The sequence below is a fragment of the Theropithecus gelada genome, chromosome 1, assembly GCF_003255815.1.
Source record: "Theropithecus gelada isolate Dixy chromosome 1, Tgel_1.0, whole genome shotgun sequence".
Taxonomy (NCBI): Eukaryota; Metazoa; Chordata; class Mammalia; order Primates; family Cercopithecidae; genus Theropithecus; species Theropithecus gelada.
Genome location: NC_037668.1, coordinates 6,127,176 through 6,149,346, shown reverse-complemented (window position 1 = coordinate 6,149,346; position 22,171 = coordinate 6,127,176). Strand labels below are relative to the sequence as shown.

The 22,171-nt window shown below is 44.0% G+C and overlaps 2 protein-coding genes across 9 annotated transcripts; one reads left to right on the top strand and one right to left on the bottom strand.

Annotated features, from left to right (window-relative positions):
- Positions 1–2,525: 2,525 nt before the first annotated feature.
- DCLRE1B (DNA cross-link repair 1B) lies at positions 2,526–11,872 on the bottom strand. Of its 5 annotated transcripts, XM_025364264.1 has the most exons (5): positions 10,716–11,339; positions 9,372–9,537; positions 8,371–8,553; positions 4,769–5,476; positions 2,526–4,475 (listed from the first exon to the last, which is right to left on the bottom strand). In XM_025364264.1, the coding sequence occupies exons 1-5, from the start codon at positions 10,902–10,904 to the stop codon at positions 4,450–4,452; spliced, it is 1,272 nt and encodes a 423-aa protein (XP_025220049.1). In that variant the 5' UTR covers positions 10,905–11,339; the 3' UTR covers positions 2,526–4,449. The 5 variants fall into 5 exon arrangements, with proteins under 5 accessions (XP_025220049.1, XP_025220039.1, XP_025220073.1 ...); XM_025364254.1 differs by having other exon boundaries at positions 2,526–5,476; XM_025364288.1 differs by lacking the exon at positions 9,372–9,537 and having other exon boundaries at positions 10,716–11,165.
- On the top strand, positions 10,810–21,426 carry AP4B1 (adaptor related protein complex 4 subunit beta 1). 4 transcript variants are annotated; one of them, XM_025364228.1, is made up of 11 exons: positions 10,810–10,908; positions 11,698–11,886; positions 13,626–13,850; positions 14,615–14,745; positions 15,117–15,264; positions 16,094–16,590; positions 17,686–17,769; positions 18,549–18,652; positions 20,015–20,222; positions 20,442–20,723; positions 20,989–21,426. In XM_025364228.1, exons 2-11 carry the CDS (start codon positions 11,774–11,776, stop codon positions 21,414–21,416), a joined length of 2,220 nt encoding a protein of 739 aa, XP_025220013.1. In that variant the 5' UTR covers positions 10,810–10,908; positions 11,698–11,773; the 3' UTR covers positions 21,417–21,426. The 4 variants fall into 4 exon arrangements, with proteins under 4 accessions (XP_025220013.1, XP_025220027.1, XP_025220005.1 ...); XM_025364242.1 differs by lacking the exon at positions 10,810–10,908 and adding an exon at positions 11,367–11,549 and having other exon boundaries at positions 13,754–13,850; XM_025364220.1 differs by lacking the exon at positions 10,810–10,908 and adding an exon at positions 11,367–11,549.
- The last annotated feature ends 745 nt before the right edge of the window (positions 21,427–22,171 follow it).

Genomic DNA, 22,171 nt, shown 5'->3' with positions numbered 1-22,171 from the left:
CTAGAAGGATAGGTTGGGCCTTGTATCATGTGGACCTAAAATGTTCTGAATAGTTTGGGTTTTTGAAGGTGTATGAGCAGAGAAAATGTTCTTAGTAAGAGGTTAATTGAAGGATTTTTATCCCACCATTGAGAGGGAAATTAGAAAGCAGATGGTATGAGCCTGGATGATGGGTGGGAATTTGAAGAAATTCAGCTGATCAAAGCTTTCCTTTCCTCCTGAAGACATGTTTTCTCCAAACTTTGTATCCCTGACTCCCTAAACAGCAGGCATCTGCTCTTGCTCTGGTGCTTTGTCTCCACAAAGCCTAATTAGTAGGGTGAGTGAGCTTAACCCAATTTCCTTAGCTCCTCAAAAACACACATTTCAATGAGCACATTGAGGAAGGAACAGCACAGGGGGCAAATTTTTCATCCCATACTCTCCAAAGTTGTTATAAATTAACCAGAGGAGACAGGACTGGTAAGAGAGCCATAATACAATAGTGTAAATAATGTAAGGCACAGGCAAACCCAAGGCTAGCCAGAAGTTTTGTGTGATTGAAAGATTATTCAATAAGCTATTTATCCAGAAGAAGAACCAAGCCCAGAATCCTGGGAGCTTTTTGTGATCCAGTAGGTCAAGGATATGTTCAAAGAAGACAAAGTTACCCAGGAATGAGACAGTCAAAAATGGAAGGGTAGAGCTAAATGAAAGCATTGTGGTCAAGATAAAGACAAGCTTAACCATTCTGAGAATGCCTCACAGGTAGCTGTAGACTCAGATGATTATAAGGGAGAGCAGCATCATTCTGTTTGGGTATAGGTGGGATCCCCTGGGGAAGAGAAAGGGGAAAGCACCATGAATCTAAGACAAAACAGCTTGTGGTGGTTGGTGGTGGCTGAGGAGCATGAGGGGTGGGAGGCAGCTAACACACTGACAGGTGCTCACTGATGGTAACATTGAAAATATATGCATGTGGGCTGGGCCAGGCGCGGTGGCTCACGCCTGTGATCCCTGCACTTTGGGAGGCCGAGATGGGCAGATCACCTGAGGTCAGGACTTTGAGACCAGCCTGGCCAACGTGGTGAAACCCCATCTCTACTAAAAATACAAAAATTAGCCAGGTGTGGTGGTGCACGCCTGTAATAGCAGCTACTTGGGAGGCTGAGGCAAGATAATTGAACCCAGGAGGCAGAGGTTGCAGTGAGCTAAGATAGTGCCATTGCATCCAGCCTGGGCAACAGAGTGAGACTACTTCTCAAAAAAAAAAAAAAAAGAAAGAAAGAAAGAAAGAAAGAAAAAGAAAAGAGAAGAACAAGTGGAGTCACTCATCTGTTTCCTACCACAAAGGGCAATCTGGGTCAAGAGTGAGAGACGGTCCCCCAACGCCAGCCAGGCAGATTTTTTTCTGTAACAGGACTTAAGCCACTGTCAGTCATCTTGTGGAAAAGTACAAGTTCTCCCACAGATCATCCATTAAATAACTAATGGATCTCTAGGGAACCTCCTTTTTCCCAGCACCTTCAAGCCTAATTGCAAGATCTTCATACATCTATAGGATCATCTTTAGAGCCTAAAAATAATTTAAATTGGCTATGTAAAGTATATGCAATGCAGCATTTTTATATGAGGGACTATTGGAAAATCAAACAACTGCTGATCTCTAGTATAAGAAGGCAGACATTTTTCTTTTAGAATAGTATGGAATTTTCCCATTATGAAAATGCAAACATGGCTGGGCACAGGGGCTCATGCCTGTAATCCCAGCACTTTGGGAGGCCAAGGTAGGGGGGATCACTTGAGGCCAGGAGTTCAACACCAAGACCAGCCGGGGCAACACAGTGAAACCTTGTCTCTACAAAAAAAAAAAAAAAAAAAAAAATTAGTTGGGTACGGTGGTGCATGCCTATAGACCCAGGTACTCAAGAGGCTCAGGTGGGAGAATCTCTTGAGCCTGGGAAGTCGAGGCTGCAGTGAGTTGTGACTGTGCCACTGCACTCCAGCCTGAGTGACAGAGCTAAAAGCTGTCTCCCAAAAAAAGCCAAACAAATGCAAACATGCTGCCAACAACTAAATTCCTCAGTCTTTTGCTTCCCCTCCCCTATGTGAATGCATATAGAACCCACTTCAAGGAACAGGTGTGACACAGCATGTGCCAAGAGTAGACGGGCTCCCTTGTTGCTAGAAGATAACGCCAATATGAGGACCCCTGTACCGAGAACTACCTTATCTCTCCCAGCCACCTTCAGCCGCATAGAAGTGAGACAGCTGGAGGATGCTAGAGGAAGTCCGGCTAAATTTGCCCACACAGTTTAGTAAATATTTATTAAGTTAACACATGAGATGATTTTCCACGTGTTAACATGTACCGTTCTCGTGATCTCATTTAAACTTAATGGGTCTTCAAGGTATTTTAATGCTATCCTGTCTGCAGAAAAGATGGTCAGGAAACCTTTCTGGAGGGCAATTCAGCACAATTGGTATCAATAACTTAAAACTATAATCTACCTCCAGTAATTTAAGAAATAAAAATACAAAATATATGCATAAGGTTGTTCACTGTAATATATGTCATTAGAAAAACAGTACACAAAATGTTGAATATGGGAATGGCTTAGTTAAGGAATACTCATATGATAGGGTATTATATTAATATTAAAAATGATGTTTTTGAATAATATCTAATGAGTGAAATGCTTAAGATATCAAGAAATTAAAATGTAGGCTATAAAATTATATACAGTATTATCCCCAACTTTGAAAAACATTTACATATTTAATACATCTACATGCACAGGAAAAAAAAAACTAAAAGAAAGCAAATCAATTAATCTATGACGAATTAAAATTTTTTCTTTATACTTTTTTGACTTTCAAAGTTTCTTTTGTTATATACAGATTAGTTTCTTTCTCGAACCAGAAGCTAAAGAAAACCAACATCTGAAAGACCCATCCTGTGGCAGACATTGACTTAGGGGAATTTTACCAATTATTTGATCTCCATAGTAATCATGAGAGGTAGGCATCCCGAGTCCATTTTACAGATGAGGAACTAGGCTCCACAATTTAAGCAATTGCTCAGGGTTACACAGATTTGAGCCTAGGCAGTGCCCATGTTTCCTGCTGCACCAAATGCCTCACCTGCTGTGGCTCCTAACAGAACACTGGTACTTACAACAAAGGTCACTGACAAAACAGAGCTGTGTACAGCTTTCCCAAGAGCAATTGCTTTCTAAACTCTGTATTTCTCTCTCAAAGCAGAAAACTCTTTTAAATCCCCTGGACAAGAAACGGAACCTTTTTCATTGCTAGGGCTCGAGGTTCCATCCCGAAGCAGTTTTGATCCAGATGCCCAGCTCCACAAGTCTGGCCTCTCAGAGCCTATTCCCTCATAGCCGTGGTATCAGCTATCCTGCTTACTAGTTTGGCATTTTGTCAGGTTATGAGCAGAAGGACAGGGCAGACTGTACACCCCACCCCTTCCAGCCAGCTGGCTCCTTGGTCTCTTCCTTGGATACTAAAACAAACAGGCTGTGTGCTCTGGCTCCCTACTCAATCCAAGGGGTGGGGGGAGCAACAAATATCCCAGCTATGTGAACAATTGGAGGAATATCTGACAACACATTTGATCTTCTGTAACTCTGCTTCAGTCAAATAGGGCCTCCAGGCCTGGGAGTCCCATTACACCCAAAGCCTTGTTCAGCTGGGTTCTAGGTACTGCTAGAGAGTTGCCCAGCCCCCCAGCTGGCTCTGTTCCACATGAATCCCAGTGATACTAACTGCACATCCTCATGAAGGACACAGAGGTAGAATTTTCACTACTGTTTCAAGACCTCTTCATCGCTTCCTGTTCCCTCCCAGAGGCAGAGACAGGAAATTATTTGGATGGAGGGTCACAGCAAGTCAGTGATGTTCAGGATTGAAGCATGCAGCACAATAGTTCATAATTTTAAAAATAGAACTCCCTAGGGATTTTGATCTGAGACGAGGCAGAAGGGGACATGGAGAATGGCACATGACACCGCAAAACAGCAACAGGAATAACCTGGTCCTTTTTGTTTCAGACTCTTTTTGATTCAGACCCACATAAGAGGATTGCATGTTCACAAAAGTTTGAGAAATACTGGGTTAAACAAGGTTAAACAGATTAAGTTACTGTAGGACTTCAAAGAAATTTTAATTTGCTCACGCATACTCCAAAGATTTTAAAACAAAACGTATTTCTTAAACATAATCAATTATAAAATGAAGGATTCCATAGGCACGAGGACCCCAATGAACAAGTTTTGGGAAGTGCTGCTCCGCAGTGGGCCCATAAGAGTCTTGTAAAGATAGAAAAGCAGGCCCCCAAAACAAACTCTTTCCCACCAGCCATCAGTTACTATCTTCCAAATGGCAGTGTGGGCTCAATGTTGTCCTTCTGTACTCTGTCTTCAGCAGGGTTTATGGTATTTTTCCACTTGCTGGTCAAAGCTCCTGGAAGAATACCCTGCCTGGAATAAGTTCACTGGAGTCAGAAGGTATTTGAGTGCTAGACCCCTGAATTCACTAGCAAGATGAGGGGTGCCCTTGCTGCTGTGGGACGGGGGAGAACCATGGCCCATCCAGGCACTCTGATTCTCTGTGGCTTCTGGACCTCCATCATCATCTCCCAAGGGTACCAAGGGGGACCCTAAACCAATTTCCTCCCTGGTTTTTAGAGAGATAAACTCTTCATCTGTAGACCTTAAGGGCACTGAAAATCCCAATGGGGCAGTTAACATAGTCACCCTCTTTTGGGACTCACAGAAAGGCACTGCCTCGTTCCATTTTTTGCTATAGAGGTCTGGGAACAACTGCTTCTTGGTCCGCAAAGGATGGTGGGAAGGCTGCTTTTCAAGGTATGCAGGCCAGGGAGAAAGTTTCTCTTTCTGGGTCTTCTTCGAGTCTCTGTCAGCTTGAGATTGATCAGCACTTTCCTCAGGAGATTCAAACACAACACCTTGGGTTCTTGGCCTCTTTAGCCTCCTTTCTAACAGCCAGAGAAAGCTTGGTTTTCTAGAGGAAGAACTCATGTATTGCTGTACAGAGTCCGGGATCAGGGGCATGGAGATCCTGGGGCTCAGACTGTCCTGAAAGCCTCCACAGGGCTGCCGACTGACAATGGGTACCACCTGGCAAGGCTTCAGTGCTGCGACAAAGGCACAAAGCTCGGAGTAGGAGGAATGGTCAGAGTAAGGGATGATGTGGATATCAGGATGGGAGCTGTGGATTTTTCGGCTTGTGGGAAGGATAGCAATGGTAGGGTGGGTCTGGTTCCAACGCAGCATGTTGGAATGGCAGATCTCCATATGGCCTACGGCATGGATGCGGCCAGCCTTCTCCTCCACCGTGAACACATCTGCCAGGCCCAGTAGCTGCACCAACTCCAGGCGCCGAGGACTCAATACCACCCAGGTCTGAAACTCCAGGGCGAGCTGCTCCAGCAGTGATTCCTTTCCCAGGTTGTAGAGTCCTAAATAACGTTCAATGTATTGGGGAAAGTAAGAGAAGGAAGAAAATGAAGCTATTGGAAAATCCTAATAAACCAACAAAATGTTTAACAAAAATAGATACAATTCATAGAGAAATCCAGGGAGAATATCAAGGAAGAAGCGACATTTGAGCTAAGATATATGAAGGGGAATGAGAGCATCTAGCAAGCTTCAGGCACTATGAAAACTAATAAAGAAAGCTGTCAGCCCTCAAGAAGTACAATCTACAAGGAGACCCAGAAAAACCACAGTTAAGAGCAACGTAAAGATATGTATACAGGCTGGGCACTGTGGCTCACACCTGTAAGCCTACCATTTTAGGAGGCTGAGGCGGGAGGACTGCGTGAGCCCAGGAATTCAAGACCAACCTGGGCAACCTGGCGAGACCCTGTCTCTACAAAAAGAGACAAATAAGCATGTTGCTGCACGCCTATAGTTCCTGCTACACGGGAGGCTGAGGCGGGAGGATCACTTGAGTCCAGGAGGTCCAGGCTGCCGTAAGCTGTGATCGCGCCACTACCCTCCAGCCTAGGCAACAGAGTGAGACCCTGTCTCTTTAAAAAAAAAAAAAAAAAGTATACAGCATTGTATCCAACAGGTGATGGAATTAGGGAAAGTTAGGCTAAATCTTAAAGGATGGGCAAGTTTAACCTGGCAAGGAAAGGGTAGAAAGGGTATAGTGGAAAACATTTTAAGAGGGGTCAGTTTGTTGTTACTAAAGTAAAGAAGGAATTGGTAAGATATGATACCAGAGAGGCAAGAAAGGGCCATATAATAGAGGGTCTTATATGTACCACTAAGAAGCTCGGACTTCATTGTGTAAATGAAGGGGAGCCCCTGAGTGTGAAGCAGGAAAATGGCTAATTCTAATCATAAGAATAACATGCTCAGAGCAGAGCTTTAAAAACAAAAATATGGTAATAATATTATTTGACTGCCAGGATGAGAAGAAGCTGGAGTGGAAGTTTCAATTACCCAAATAGTACTTACAGAGAAAGAAATTGAGACATTAATTTGGGTAATGGTTATGGTAATAGATATAGGAGATGTTTAATAGCTGTTCTCAAACCTTTTCTGAAGAAGTTTCAAATCCACAACCAGATTGTGAACGCCTTAATAAGAAGTATGTATTATTTATATCCACTTTATTCCTGATTAGGGTTCAAAATCTCACTCTTTGGGCACACATGGAGCTGATTTTTCTTCTCTCTCTATATATTCCCACTTCCACCTCCCCACAGGTCCTTCCCTACCAGACTGGGAGCCCTCCAAGTCAGAGACTGTATTTTATTCATCTTTATATCCCCACTGCCTATTGGATACTTGGAACTTAGTTGGTAGAGGCTTATTACATGTTTGCAAAATTAATCAAGACTTACTATCGCATCCTCCTAGCCAGCTTTGCTTCTTTGAGAAAATTCTGCATTTAAATATGAAGAATGGTTAGGTCTTTATGAGTAGTTAAGCAATCCTGAGAGTAGAGGATATTTCTCAATCAATTTGGTAGTCACCCTGGAAGGTATATAATTTTTTCAATGCCTTTGTTTAGTCTCATTTTGAAACTCCTTTCAGAATTGAGACATGTCCTTTTCAAATATTTATAATGGTGGCAAATCTTTGCCCTTTTGTAGACTCACAAATTTGGAAACAACCAAAAAAGTAATTTAGAACCAAATCTATTACATGTATTTATTTTATAAAACAAAAATTTATTTTCATAAACTATTCCAAATGGCAACTCAAGAGTCCTCGACAATGTTTTATACTATTTATAATCAGTAGAACAAGCACATAGCTGTTTCTTCAGTATACTTAATTTAAAGCACAATGCTCACTTAAATATCTATGTTCTGATAAATTTCATTCATTCATATTGAATGCATCTGTGTCAGGCATTAGTGGTATACCTTTAATAAAACAAAGAGCCTGCCATAGTGGAATTCACATTCTAACAGGGGGAGTCAGACAATAAAAAGTCCAATAAATATATATAGAATATATTGCAAGATGATGAGTGCATATTGTCCCTCTTCTACTTAAAATCCTTCAATAGCTCTTGGTTGGGTTTAGGATCAAGTCCAAAATGGCTTAAGAGCACTACAGCTCCTCTTGCCTTTTCAGCCTCCTTGCCCACTGTGTGCCTGTCATACTGGCTGCTGCCTCTCTGTTCCACAAACACACAAAGTCTCTTCCTATTTTCAATGATGCTCTTAAGGAGTTTATGCTTCTGTGTGTGTGTATGTGTGCGCGTGCCTACGTGCATGTGCCAGAGGAAGTGGGTGATAGGCAACAAGCAATAGCATATCTAAATATGTATAGAATATATGAGTGCTATAAAAAAATGAAAAAAATGAATTGGTATAGGTGACCAGGAGTTGGGAATGGGGATGGTGGGCAGGTTGCAGTTTTACTTATTTTATTCATTCATTCATTCATTGAGACAGGGTCTTGCTCTGTCATCCAGGCTGGAGTACAATGGCACTTACATGGCTCACTGCAACCTTGACCTCCTAGTGGACCCAGGCAATCCTCCTGTCTCAGCCTCCTGTGTAGCTGGGACCACAGGCATGCACCATGCACCACCATGCCCAACTAATTTTTAAATTTTTTGTAGAGACAGGGTCTTGCCATGTTGCCCAAGCTGGTCTCAAACACCTGGCTCAAGTGACCCTCCCGTCTTGGCCTCCCAAAGTGCTGGGATTATAGGTGTGAGCCACCACACCTGGCCAGGTTGCAATTTTAAATAAGGTGGTCAGTGTAGGAGAAAGTGAGAACTGCACAAAGATATGAAAGCACAAAGATATTTAAGTGAGAACCCTTAAATAACCTAGTTCACTATGTACAGGTGACAGGAAACTGAAAGGAAACAACTCACCAATCTTTATGTTATGTTGTGGGTGTTTTCGAATGAGCTGGACAATCTGGTGGGCAGCTTCTTGTCGGGAAGGAAGAACCAGGGCTGGGTTGCAATTGGTGTTGTCTAGGTATAAAGTATGGATCTGTTTCCCCAGTGTCAGGGCTGGCTCCTTTAGCATGGATGGTGTGTATCGAAAATCACCTAGAAGAATATGTATATGGGGGCAGAAGGTCAGAGACAAAAAAACAGAAGACAAGCATCTCCTACATCCAACAATAGATGGGTGTTTGCTTACTAGTCTGTGAAAAAACTATTATGTAGCCTGGCACTGAACTATGCAGTATAGCTGCATGGTTTCTTTGTTGAAATGTCTCCATCCTGCTCCTGTTTTTCAATTACTCTTCACAAGGTTTGGACCCTTAAAGAGTGGGAAATTGGCTGGGTGCAGTGACTCATACCTATAATCCCAGCACTTTGGGAGGCCGAGCCAGGTGGATCACCTGAGGTCAGGAGTTTGAGACCAGCCTGGCCAACATGGTGAAACCTAGTATCTACTAAAAATACGAAAATTAGCTGGGTGTGGTGGTGGGCACCTGTAATCCCAGCTACCTGGGAGGCTGAGGCAAGAGAATCACTTGAACCCAGAAGGCGGAGGTTGCAGTGAACCACCATCATACCACTGCACTCCAACCTGGGTGACAAGAGTGAAACTCCATTTCAAAAAAAAAAAAAAGAGTGGGAAATCAGTTGAGATGGGGTCACTATGCTCATATGTGATGAAGTTAGAAGGCCTTCAGCGCCTCCAGACTTCTATTGAGTTAAGGCTGCTCAAGAAAAGTCTGCCAGGTATGGTGGCTTGTGCTGATAATTCTAGCTACTAGGGAGGCTAAAGCGGGAGGATCACTTGAGGTCAGGAGTTTGAGACCAGCCTGGGCAATATTGCGAGGCCCCAGTCTATACATTAAAAAAAAAAAAAAAAGTAAGTCTGAGAAGTCACTGGGATTCCTTGAGAGGCCCACCTGTGTAGAGGATGGTTCCAAAATATCCTTCAAAGAGAAACATGACAGAACCAGGACAGTGATTGGCATCGAGGAGGGTTACAGTCATGGTCTCTCGTCCAATTTCATCTAAGGGTAATACATGGCTCTCACCAATCTCCAGGGGTTGGATCCATTGCTTAGATACCTGAGAAAACAGTTAGTCATCCCAGTGACCACCGACTCCCCTCCCTGTTACTTCCCCGGGTCAGGGACTATGCTTTACATGAATCAGGAAAGCTGACCAAATCCTGAGTCACCGGGAACAGAAGCTGTAATGGGGATTCCCAAGCAATCTGCCCTTCCTCCTTCCACTCCCCATCCCACCCTTTGTACAATTTAATTAAGAGTTCAGCTGGCCGGGCGCGGTGGCTCACGCCTGTAATCCCAGCATTTTGAGAGGCCGAGGTGGGAGGATCATGAGGTCAGGAGATCGGGACTGTCCTGGCTAACACGGTGAAACCCCATCTCTACTTAAAAATAATAATAAAAAAAAAAGGGGGCGGGCACCTGTAGTACCAGGTACTCGGGAGGCTGAGGCAGGAGAATGGCGTGAACCCGGGAGGCGGAGCTTGCAGTGAACGGAGTGCCCTCCAGCCTGGGCAACAGAGGGACACTCCGTCTGGGTGGGGTGGGGAGAGAGTTCAGCAAACAGTCTAGTCAGCAATTTTCAAACTTACTCCTGATCTTAATATCTTGGAGACTTAAGGGTGGGGTGGGGAGAGAGCTGGAGAACCACCTAGCACGTTAGGTGGATTCTTAAGATAAGGCAAATTTAGGCGGGGCGTGGTGGCTCACGCTTGTAATCCCGGATCACTTAAGGTCAGGAGTTTGAGAACAGCCTGGCCAACATGGTGAAACCCCGTCTCTACGAAAAATACAAAAAATTAGCTGGGCGTGGTGGCGTGCGCCTGTAATCTCAGCTACTCAGGAGGCTGAGACAGGAGAATCTCTTGAACTCGGGAGGCGGAGGTTGTAGTGAGCCAAGATCGTGCCACCGCACTCCAGCCTGGCAGCAACAAGAGCGAGACTCCGTATCAGAAAAAAAAAAAAAAGGCAAGTTTGGGAAACATCAGCCTAGCTTATGTATAAAGGTAGCAATAGTTTCCTTGGCTGGACTAAAATATCTCCTCAACTTATAGCTAAATATCTCAAGTTGGTCACTTGGAAACCACGTTCCTATTCTGAGTTAAAGATGCATTTTTGGGTTCAAACAACTTCCGCATCAGTCTTGGTGGCCCCCATTCTATGACTCAAAGAATGACAGGTCGAAGTCCCAACCCAGATGCCTGGACCACCTCTTGGAGACTGACTCCAGCCCCATACCTGTAGGTGACGATGCAAGAGGTGGGCTGTAATCGGGGAGCAGTAGAGGGGCCGGGCCCAGGTGCTAGACAGGCCCACGGTGTGGTCCGAGTGCATGTGAGACAAGAAGAAGAGCCGTGCGGTGCCAGCCCGACGCAGGCTCCAGAAGTCCACTGCAATGGGCGTATGGGGGATCAGGACCCCATTCATGGTGGCAGGGTTGTAGTCACCAGTGGGATCTTCTCCGTGGGGGCAGGGCTCCTGCGTGAGGCTTCCACAACGGCGCCCCGATAAAAGTCATGCTGGGGCAAGAACAGGGCCAGATACCCTAAGGGAAAGAGCCCAGCAGAGGAATAAGTCACTAGAGCGGGCAGAAAAAGGAAGTGACCGTGCCGGCAGGAGCCCAAATAGCGGAGGGCGCTCGACACTCCCAACCGCGCGGGAGCTGAGGCCAAGCCGGGCACTCAAAGCGCGCGCTGCTGGGAGGAGACAGGCCGAAGTAGCCGATTTCCGATTGCCCGCCGCAGCTCCACCAGAGGGAGCCGCGCGACTGCGCCTGGAGGGTGAGAGGTTGGGGGAAGGGCATCCTAAGGTCGGAGTCGGCACCAAGCTCAGCCCTCGCTCGCTGGGAGACCGGCAGCGCGCTTCTGTTTGGTCTCTTGACAAGGGGGCGGGACTTCCGCAGAAAGGAAGATTGGGCCTATCTGCGATGAGAACGGCTTGAAGGCGCAAGAAAAGCTGGAACTGGAGAGGGAGGGGTCTGCGGTCAGTCGGACGCGGCGCTGGAAATCCGGCGGAGGGCCTAGTGTTAGCGGGAGCGATCTGTGGGCGGGGCGAACGGCCTGCCGGGCGAGGGTAGGGCCTGAGGAGCCCAGGGTGGGGCTCGCGGGGTCGCGGAGGGCGTGGAGGTGTGTCAGGGCCGGCGTGCCGGCCCTACGGAAGCCGAGCCTGAGGCGAGATTTCGTCTTTAGTATTTTCACTGACTCATATATCTTTTACTCAGGCTCCCACATCAAGACGAGAAGGAGCCCACGAGTTACCGTGGGAGCTGTGGGAGCTGCCCTGTGACTGTTAGGAAGATGCCGTACCTTGGCTCCGAGGACGTGGTGAAGGAGCTGAAGAAGGCTTTGTGTAATCCTCACATTCAAGCTGATAGGCTGCGCTACCGGAATGTCATCCAGCGAGTGATTAGGTATCACCTAACTCCCGTCGCGTGCTGTTTGCTCCCTTTGCAATCCCCATCAGGGCTCACTAGCCCCAGTCTCTCTGAAAGGGTAAATTAGCTTTCACACGTGGCAATTATATGGTTCGGTCTTCGTCCTGCTGCTTTGGAGTACCATCTCAGTCTCTCCTCTGCAGCATCTTTTACTTACCTGGGTAGTTTCCTCCATATCACAGGCTTGAACAATTACTGCTAACTCCTGGATCTATAATATAGCTAGTACAGACTTCTTTTTTTAGCTTCAGACCCACGTATCCCACTGCCTGCTTGGCATTTCCACGTGCATGGTTTATCAAAAGTATGTCCGAAATAGCACGGACATTCTTCCGTCTTCCTCAAACCTGTTCTTCGGCTTACATTTGTGTTGATGAATGCCACCAGCAGCGACTATGCGTGGGAACCAACCTTGAGGACACCCGATCCCCACTTCTCATGTCAGATGGTTTGAATTCATAATTCTAAATATCCACCCTCTCTTGTTTATTGGCGTTGTTGCTCTGGTCCAGGCCTTCATCACCAAAGCAATTGCAGCAGCTTACTAGTAGGCCACCTTGCCTCATTTGAGACACAATTTTTCCATTATACAAATCTGAACATATAACTCTTGCCTACAGCTATGGTTCACAAACTTTACGGTGCACAAAAATCCCTGGGGGTGCTTTTTGTCATCCAGTCCAGGGATTGATTCTGATTTCAGTAAGGTAGGAGGGAACCCAGGAATCTGTATTTTTAATAAACATCTCAGCTGATTCCAGTAGGTGACCAGTTTGAGAAACAATGAAGTCCAAACTTACCACAGCACCCAAGGAACAAGTTGTTAATTCAACTACCTACAGACTCAAAAAAATGTATGCCGCTCCTGCTCATGTCTACATACCTCATACCTTCTGTTACATCTATTACATCTGCCTAGTGAGCTCCTGCTCATTCCGGTAAAGTGTTACTTCCTCTGCGAAGAAACATTTTCTGACTTCCTGCCGGTGTTAGACCTCTGAATCCCCTCTGCACCTTGTACAATACTTCTATTTAAATACTTATCTATCATACCATAATTAACAGTATTTTTATCTGGCTCATTAATAGATTTGAAGTTCCTAGAGGTCTGAGACCACGCCTTCTTCGAGATTATGTCCCAAGAGCATGTCCCTGGATGTAAAAGTTGAATTTCACCAAAGTACTAGGGATTCAATAAGTGTCTGTTGAGGCTGGGCACGGTGGCTTACACCTGTAATCCCAGCACTTTGGGAGGCCAAGACGGGTGGATCACCTGCAGTCAGGAGTTCGAGACCAGCCTGGCCAACATGGCAAAACCCCGTCTCTACTAAAAATACAAAAATTTAGCCAAGCATGGTGGCACGCGCCTGTGGTCCCAGCTACTCAGGAGGCTGAGGCAGGAGAATCACTTGAACCTGGGAGGCGGAAGTTGTAATGACCCGAGATTGTGCCACTGCACTCTAGCCTGGGTAACAGAGCAAGACTCCATCTCAAAAATAATAATAAGTGTTTGTTGAATGAATAGAAGAAGAATGTTTATTGCAGGCCTATGGTATGAAGTACTGTGTGATATAATAGACAAGGTAATCCTGGCTGCTACCCTCTAAGAGATCACAAGCTAGTTGGGTAACCAGGAGATATGTAAGTAAAACTCCCTCCATTGTTAGTTGGGGATTTTGCATTTTACTTCTTTCTGTCATGTGCGTTGGTTTCAGGTACATGACTCAGGGCTTGGACATGTCTGGTGTTTTTATGGAAATGGTGAAGGCCAGTGCCACTGTAGATATTGTCCAGAAGAAGTTGGTTTATCTGTACATGTGCACGTATGCTCCCCTGAAACCAGATCTGGCTCTCCTGGCCATCAATACGCTGTGCAAAGACTGCTCAGACCCCAATCCAATGGTGCGAGGGCTGGCGTTACGGAGCATGTGTAGCCTCAGGTGAGTACCGTCTTCTCTGTCTGGTCCTAAATGGCTGATGACTTCAAGAGATCACGCGGTAGGTTTTTAAAGAGGATAATTTATTTGAGCTCCTTAATACTGGGGAAAACATTATCGTACCCTGAACTTAGATTTTCAGCCACTGCTTTGGCTTAATAACCTGTATCATATAATTTTATTACAGGGAGTTTTTGATTCTCACTCTAAGTAAAATAGTCCTCAATTTTGGTTAAATATCTCTAAACAATTATGTGTATATATTTTTTTGCTGCCTGTGCATCATTATTCCAAATGAAAAGTCAAATTAGGCTGGGCACAGTGGCTCATGCCTGTAGTCCCAGCACTTTGGGAGGCTGAGACAGGAAGACTGCTTGAGCTCAGGAATTCGAGACCAGCTGGGCAAGATGGTGAGACCCTATATCTACAAAAAATTAAATGGGCATGGTGACATGCACCTGTAGTCTCAGCTACTAGCTAGCAAGGCTGAGGCAGGAGGATGGCTTGGGCCCAGGAATTAGAGGCAGCGGTGTCCTATGATTGGGCCACTGTACTGCAGCCTGGGTGACAAAGTGAGACCCCATCTTGAAAAAAACGAGAAAAACAAAAACATCAAATCATGGCTTTTTAAGCTTGATAGAGGCTTTCTGCAGTTCTTCATGATCTGATGGGTGTAGCATCTACTAAACTCTGTTAGGTGAACAGGGGCTGATATATGTCAAAATTAGTATTTCCGAATCTGGCTGACTCCAGGATGTGTTGCTTAGGATGCCTGGTGTGCAGGAGTATATACAACAGCCTATTCTCAATGGTCTGCGGGATAAGGCTTCGTATGTCAGGAGAGTGGCAGTCCTTGGATGTGCCAAGATGCATAATCTTCATGGAGACTCTGAAGTAGGTAAGTTCAGTGTAATCCATCATGGTCAATGTGCCTCTATTATGTATAACTTTATAAAAGATTATGTAGCTTTGGTAGAAAATAATAATGTGGCCCCAGTTCTGTACATATCTCTTTAAGTAGGATGCAGGGCTTGGTATCTTCTGGAGATGAGAAGTCCTTTCTCTCGGGCCCCAGTGAGATCCTTTGTATTAGCTGCTTAAAACAGTCTGGACATGGCAGTTTTTTTTTTGCCTTGCACTTTAGTATGGCCTTTGTCATTTTTGTAGCAGAGAAGTTCAACTTTGTCTACTTGGAGCTATTACTCTGGCTACATCCCTGTTACTCTGAAGCTTTTCTTCTTTATCTAAGAACTTTGTTCTTTTTTATAGATGGTGCCCTGGTAAATGAATTATACAGTTTGCTGCGTGACCAGGATCCAATTGTAGTTGTGAACTGCTTGAGGTCTCTAGAGGAAATTCTGAAACTGGAAGGAGGCGTTGTCATCAATAAGCCCATTGCTCACCATCTCTTAAATCGGTTTGGATGCCTCAGTGCTCTTTTTATTATGAGATCTGCGTCCTTGTGGGATCTTGTTGATGTATTGAACAACTTATGTGAAGTAGAAAAGAAAGTTAACCATTATTATTATTATTTGAGATGGAGTGTTGCTCTTGTTGTCCAAGCCGGAGTGCAACGGCACTATCTTGGCTTAGCGCAACCTCCGCCTCCTGGCTTTAAGCAATTCTCCTGCTTCAGCCTCCTGAGTAGCTGGGATTATAGGCATGCACCACCATGCCCGGCTAATTTTGTATTTTTAGCGGAGACAGGGTTTCTCCCTGTTGGTCAGGCTAGTCCCAAACTTCCGACCTCAGGTGATCTGCCCACCTTGGCCTCCGAAAGTGCTGGGATTACAGGCGTGAGCCACTGTGCCCAGCCAGTTAACCACTATTAACTCCCTCACATTTCACTAAGAGAATTTCTTTTATTTGCCTTAGTTTCCCTTATTGATATAGGGAAATAGAAATATACTGTGGGAATAGGTTCTACCCTTCTCTAGTCATTATGTCCCCCAAACTAAGCCATTTATAGTGTCTTAAAATGTAGGGAACCTGAACCCAGTGTATGCTGATCATGTCTTTGGTCTTAGATGAGTGTGCATTTGTATTAACAGCTCATCTTGGAATTTTAAGCCTTTTTTGTGTAAACTTTAAATAGTACATGAAAAGAATGATTTAATTATGACACAGCCTATTTTTAAGAATTCTGCCTTTGTTATGATGAACAACCAACTGGTCATATGGCAGTGGCATGGAAATGGCCCTAATTTTGTTGCTAAAATAGCTCTTTTGTTTTCTTTTTTGGATAGAATGTCAAAACTGGACCAATGGGGCCAGGCTGAGGTATTGAACTTTCTGCTACGCTACCAACCCCGCAGTGAGGAAGAACTATTTGACATTCTCAATCTGTTGGATAGTTTTCTCAAGAGCAGTAGCCCAGGTGTGGTGATGGGAGCTACCAAACTTTTTCTGATCTTGGCAAAAAAGTTTCCCCATGTACAAACAGATGTCCTTGTGCGGGTCAAGGGACCTTTGCTAGCTGCCTGTTCTTCGGAGAGCCGTGAGCTCTGTTTTGTTGCTCTTTGTCATGTACGCCAGATCTTGCATAGTTTGCCAGGTCACTTTAGCAGCCACTACAAAAAGTTTTTTTGCTCCTACTCGGAGCCCCACTACATCAAACTACAGAAAGTGGAGGTGCTGTGTGAGCTGGTGAACGATGAGAATGTGCAGCAGGTGCTAGAGGAGCTTCGAGGGTACTGCACGGATGTGTCTGCGGACTTTGCACAGGCTGCCATCTTTGCCATAGGTAGGTGTCTGCTGCTTTTCCTTCTTGAGAGACCAGCCAGCGAGAAAGCTGTGGTTAGAGGAACCATAAAGAGCAAAGGGCATGAATCTTGCTTCGGAAGCGAAGTACTATGCACTAAATAATTGGGTCAGTGACTACAAACAAGGGGGAAGAGACTTGTTTTTTTTTTCTTTTTTTTTTTGGTCAAGATTGGTGTTGCCCTATCTTCCAGGATGGAGAATACAGGTAACTCAAACTACAATACTTAAAATTTTTGTTGTTTTGTATCCAAAATGCTTTCCTATACATCATCTTACTACAGTCTCATGAGACAGTCACGAAAAGTAGACAAATGTCATTAACTTCATTTTAAAGATGCAGAAACTCAGGCACAAAAACAGTTATCAAGTTGCCAAAAGGACATACAGTTTTAGAAATGGGACTGAAATGCAACTTTCCTGACTCAAAGTCCTTTGTTAATAAACCAGTCGTTTATTGAGCTTCTACTATGGGCTATGTATTATGCTGAATGTAGACAAACACAGAATAATTCCTAAATCTTACAGACTTTTTCATAGTACCCTGTCTGGAATTTAAAAGGCTGGAGGTGACTCAAAAACTGAAAACAGCTGTTGAGCTAAGTTTTGAAGGATTTCAAGTATAGGAGGAGGAGGAACCCTCATATTTGGAATAAAACATGGTTATTTTAGGGGCAGAGAAGAGGGAGCAAAGAGGAGACTAGAAATCCTTAGGAGACTGCTGTCAAGTGTCCCCCGCAAAAATACTCCTTTGCAAGTGTGCTGCAACAAAAAGGGTGTCTCATATCTGGCTGCCATGTAAATACCTTTGTTACTATAAGTTTTCAGCCTTGTTTAATGGGGAATTGTTTTGCTATGAGCTTTTAATTTTCTAGTAGTCAGTGAGAAAAAATGATTTTTACCAAAGTTCCCTTTATAGCAAACTTATATTCTTAGTTCATCAAAGAATGATTTGTTTTTTCTCTTTTTTGTTTTTAGATAGCTCTGTTTCTTTTGTCTTTGATTGGTGGGAGATGATTTTAGATTGAGGTATTAATATTTCACTTAGCAGTTTTCTCTTCTTTCCCTTCTTTTGTAGGTGGCATTGCCAGGACTTACACAGATCAATGTGTTCAGATTCTAACAGAGTTGCTGGGTCTTCGACAAGAGCACATTACCACAGGTAATGCCTGCCTTTTTAGGATTTTTGATTTTTTTGTCAAGTGCCTGGCTTATAGTAGTTGCTCAAAACATGTTTGTTGTTGAATGAATAATATAGAGATTTGAACTTTTCTTTGCATCATCATCTGTTGCTGTTAGAGAAGCATAGGGTCTATAGATCTAATAGGATATTGAGTCTTTAGGCTGCCTTGAGTCTATAAGGCTGTACTATAGACAATGAAGGCTACTAGGATGACCTTGCTTGATATTTCACCAATTTTACTTCTCCTTTTGTTTTATGGCAGTATGCCATAGGCAGTGGCTTCCAGGGTTGGGACTAGGGTAAGTCAAGCAAGATGCCTAGAATGCAAAATTTAAGAAGGCACTCAGTCTTAGGTTCCTGCAAGAGCCAATCCTGCATGTCTTCTTCAGTTTTGAACCCTAGGCACCTCACTTGCTTTATCATTTTCCCAAGCCTGGTGGTTCCATTTATACTGTCTTTAGTGTTTCATTCAACAGCAATACTACCCCACACACATTTGCATACGGCTTTACATTTTACAAAGTGCTTTTTCATACATTAGTTCATTTATCCTCACATCAATCTGGTAAGACCAATATGCAGTCAAGAAATTATTGCTCATTTCATTACATTTCTTAGATAACCATTGACCATACCTCCAAAACCCATTTTATAGAAATCCAGCCAGAACCTTGAGTCTGAATACATGACTGTTCTTAAGATTCCTCCCTACCTGGAGGCTCTAATCCTGTGCTTTTGTACCCTGGCCTGTATTGTAGTGGTGGTGCAGACTTTCCGAGACCTGGTTTGGTTGTGTCCTCAGTGTACTGAAGCTGTGTGTCAGGCCCTGCCCGGCTGTGAGGAGAACATTCAAGATAGTGAGGTAGACTATAATTCTCCTTTACTTCTAGGTAGAGGGAGAATGCTTGAAACCTTGCCCTTTAAAATGGAATCTAATTATTCTCTCTACCCTGTGTTTGAAGTGGACACTCTTCGAATTGATTGCCACCTTAGATTCTCTTTTGGATATAGATGGCATATAAATTATAAAAACAAGATTTATCTGATGGTTTTTATTACAAAACTTTGATACCATTGTTCTCTTGAACAATTTTGTTTTGTTTTGTTTTGCTTGAGATAGTCGCCCAGGCTGGAGTGCAGTGGCGCGATCTCGGCCCACTGCAACCTCTACCTCCCAAACTCAAGTGATTCTCCTGCCTCAGCCTCCCAAGTAGCTGGGATTACAGGTGTGCACCACCATGCCCATCTAATTTTTATATTTTTAATAGAGTTTTGCCATGTTGTCTAGGCTGGTCTAGAATTCTAGCCTCAAGTGATCCACCCACCTCAGCCTCCCAAAGAGCTGGGATTACAGGCGTAAGCCACTGCGCCCGGCCTCTCTTGAACAGTTTTGAGTCAGAGATTTAGACCGTGGAGTTTTTAGCTAGAATGAGAATTAGAGTCATTTGTGAAATTTTTACAAAGATTTGGACGTAATCACAGGTCTACTGACTTAAATATTAAGGGGTAGTGGACCTAGACAGATAACTTTTTTTTTTTTTTGAGACAGAGTCTAGCTCTGTTGCCCAGGCTGGAGTGCAGTAACGCCATCTCGACTCACTACAACTTCTGCCTCCTGGTTTCAAGCAATTCTCCTGCCTCAGCCTCCTGAGTAGCTGGAACTACACGCGTGCACCACCACGCCTGGCTAATTTTTGTATTTTTAATAGAGACAGGGTTTCACCATGTTGGCCAGGCTGGTCTCGAACTCCTGACCTCAGGTGATCCACCCTCCTCGGCCTCCCAAAGTGCTGGGATTACAGGCACAAGCCACCGTGCCCAGCTGACAGATACATTTTTAAGAAGCTTCACAGATGAATTTGATGTGCACTCTAGGTTAGTAACCACTTCTGTGAAAATTTTAGACAAATTCTTCGAGCAACTTCCACTGAAACACTAAACCCCAATTGGGCCAGAGGCCCCAAACCTGAGGAAACCTTATTTATTGCTTAATCCAACATAGGCTATGAAAGTTTTGAGTTTCCTCTTGTGTATTAGAATTTCATTCCTATTTGTTATAGAGAGTGTAGTATAGTAGGGGGAATTGGTAAATTAAATGAAGTAACTAAAGATTATACCTTTTCTGCTGGCACTAAGCAAAAAGCAAAACCAGTGGCTGTCTACGATCTCCTTTGTTTTAGACGGTCAAGTGTTGAGTGCTTGCTCTTATTCCTTTATTCTCTAGGGGAAGCAAGCACTTATTTGGCTACTTGGTGTCCACGGGGAAAGAATTCCTAATGCTCCTTATGTGTTAGAGGACTTTGTTGAGAATGTGAAGTCGGAAACATTTCCAGCTGTTAAGATGGAGCTGCTCACTGCTTTGCTGCGCCTTTTCCTCTCTCGACCTGCTGAGTGCCAGGACATGCTGGGACGATTGTTGTATTACTGCATAGGTGGGTTTTGCAGGAGGAAATAGTGCTTGCCGTGACCCATAGTAAAGATTCTTAATAGCTTTCATTGTTTGGTGAGTCATGTCTGGGACCCAAGAAGAAAATGTTAATGCTTCCTAGGGTTTCCTCTCTCCTTCATTTTTTTCTCCTATTATGGTTGGCACAAAAGTAGGAGGAAAGTGGTTTTGTTTTTAATGAAGTCAATCTGTTGTCTTACCTCAGAGGAAGAAAAAGATATGGCTGTACGGGACCGAGGTCTCTTCTATTATCGCCTCCTCTTAGTTGGCATTGATGAAGTTAAGCGGATTCTGTGTAGCCCTAAATCTGACCCTACTCTTGGACTTTTGGAGGATCCGGCAGAAAGACCTGTGAATAGCTGGGCCTCGGATTTCAACACACTGGTGCCAGTGTATGGCAAAGCCCACTGGGCAACTATCTCTAAATGCCAGGGGGCAGAGCGTTGTGGCCCAGAGCTTCCTAAAACTTCATCCTTTGCCGCGTCAGGTAAAAACAGTCCTTACATTAAATCTTGTCATGATAAATCTTTACCTTTTCAATGATTGGCAGAAAGTAGAGTATCCTAGCACTAAAGCTCAGACTGTTGTCTGAATTGGAAGCATTTGTGAACAAGAAAGAGGTTCATCATTGGTTATTTCAGCCATTTATCCAAAGATGAAAGTCACATTGTGTACATTTGGGAATTTGGGTAAAAAACTTAGCTCCTACAGATTAAGAGTATCTTTCACACAAGTTTTCTGTCTCTTTTTAGGACCCTTGATTCCTGAGGATAACAAGGAGAGAGAACAAGAACTCCCTGATTCTGGAGCCCTCATGCTAGTCCCCAATCGCCAGCTTACTGCTGATTATTTTGAGAAAACTTGGCTTAGCCTCAAAGTTGCTCATCAGCAAGTGTTGCCTTGGCGGGGAGAATTCCATCCTGACACCCTCCAGATGGCTTTTCAAGTAGTGAACATCCAGACCATCGCAATGAGTAGGGCTGGGACTCGGCCATGGAAAGCATACCTCAGTGCCCAGGATGATACTGGTTGTCTGTTCTTAACAGAACTGCTATTGGAGCCTGAAAACTCAGAAATGCAGATCTCTGTGAAACAAAATGAAGCAAGAACCGAGACACTGAATAGTTTTATTTCTGTATTAGAAACTGTGATTGGAACAATTGAAGAAATAAAATCATAACAGATTCTTGTTGCTTGTCCAGAGTAAGATGAATAACTATTACAGTTTCTTAGTCTTTCTTTTTAGAGCTGGCAGTAAGTCCAGATAATATCAGATACAAAGGAGAGTGGAAAATCTAGAAATCAGGATTCTTAAGTTTTTGGCCAAAGAACATTGATTCATTCCTTTCATTCCTATTGGCAATTGACCCCATTTTTCAATGATGATGTTGTAAAGGTTAATGTTGGTAAGGGAATGGGGTAAGGATGGGATTTGGATTATTTCCTAATCAATTTTAGGAATTGTGTTAGTAATTAAAGATGGCTGATGTGTGGAAACTGACAGGGGTCATCATTTATGGGGGTCATCTTTTCTTCCCTGGATTATTATAGCAAATTGCTAACTGTTCTCATATTTCCAATCATGCTTTTTAGGCCAGATTCCAAAGTCCTTAATGTCATCTAAAGTACCTCTTTGGTGTCAAGTCTTGCCACTCCCAAAATGCCTTTTCTTCTGGCAGAAGCAAATCATTTGCATTGCAGTTCCCTGTATACACCAGCTTCTTTCACCTCTGTGCTTTAAACCTGCTTTTATTGTCTAGAACATTTTTTCACCCTCATATCTTCTTGAATTAACACCTTGTCTATCTTTCAGTGTTCAGCTCACTCATAAGCTCCTTCAGGAAGTTTTCTTTAACCCTCACTGCCTTCATTAGGGATCTCCTTCAAGCTGTGAAAGTAGCCAGAGCATACCTCTAGCAGTAGTACTGTGATTGT

Coding starts and splice junctions, on each gene's coding strand:
- DCLRE1B (XM_025364254.1), bottom strand. CDS start 10,904: ATGAATGGGGTCCTGATCCCCCATACGCCCATTGCAGTGGACTTCTGG. Junction 9,538..10,715: donor TCTTGCATCGTCACCTACAG/GTATGGGGCTGG, acceptor CTGTTTTCTCAG/GTATCTAAGCAATGGATCCA. Junction 5,477..8,370: donor ACAACATAACATAAAGATTG/GTGAGTTGTTTC, acceptor AACGTTATTTAG/GACTCTACAACCTGGGAAAG.
- AP4B1 (XM_025364228.1), top strand. CDS start 11,774: ATGCCGTACCTTGGCTCCGAGGACGTGGTGAAGGAGCTGAAGAAGGCT. Junction 14,746..15,116: donor TCATGGAGACTCTGAAGTAG/GTAAGTTCAGTG, acceptor TCTTTTTTATAG/ATGGTGCCCTGGTAAATGAA. Junction 17,770..18,548: donor ACAAGAGCACATTACCACAG/GTAATGCCTGCC, acceptor CCTGTATTGTAG/TGGTGGTGCAGACTTTCCGA.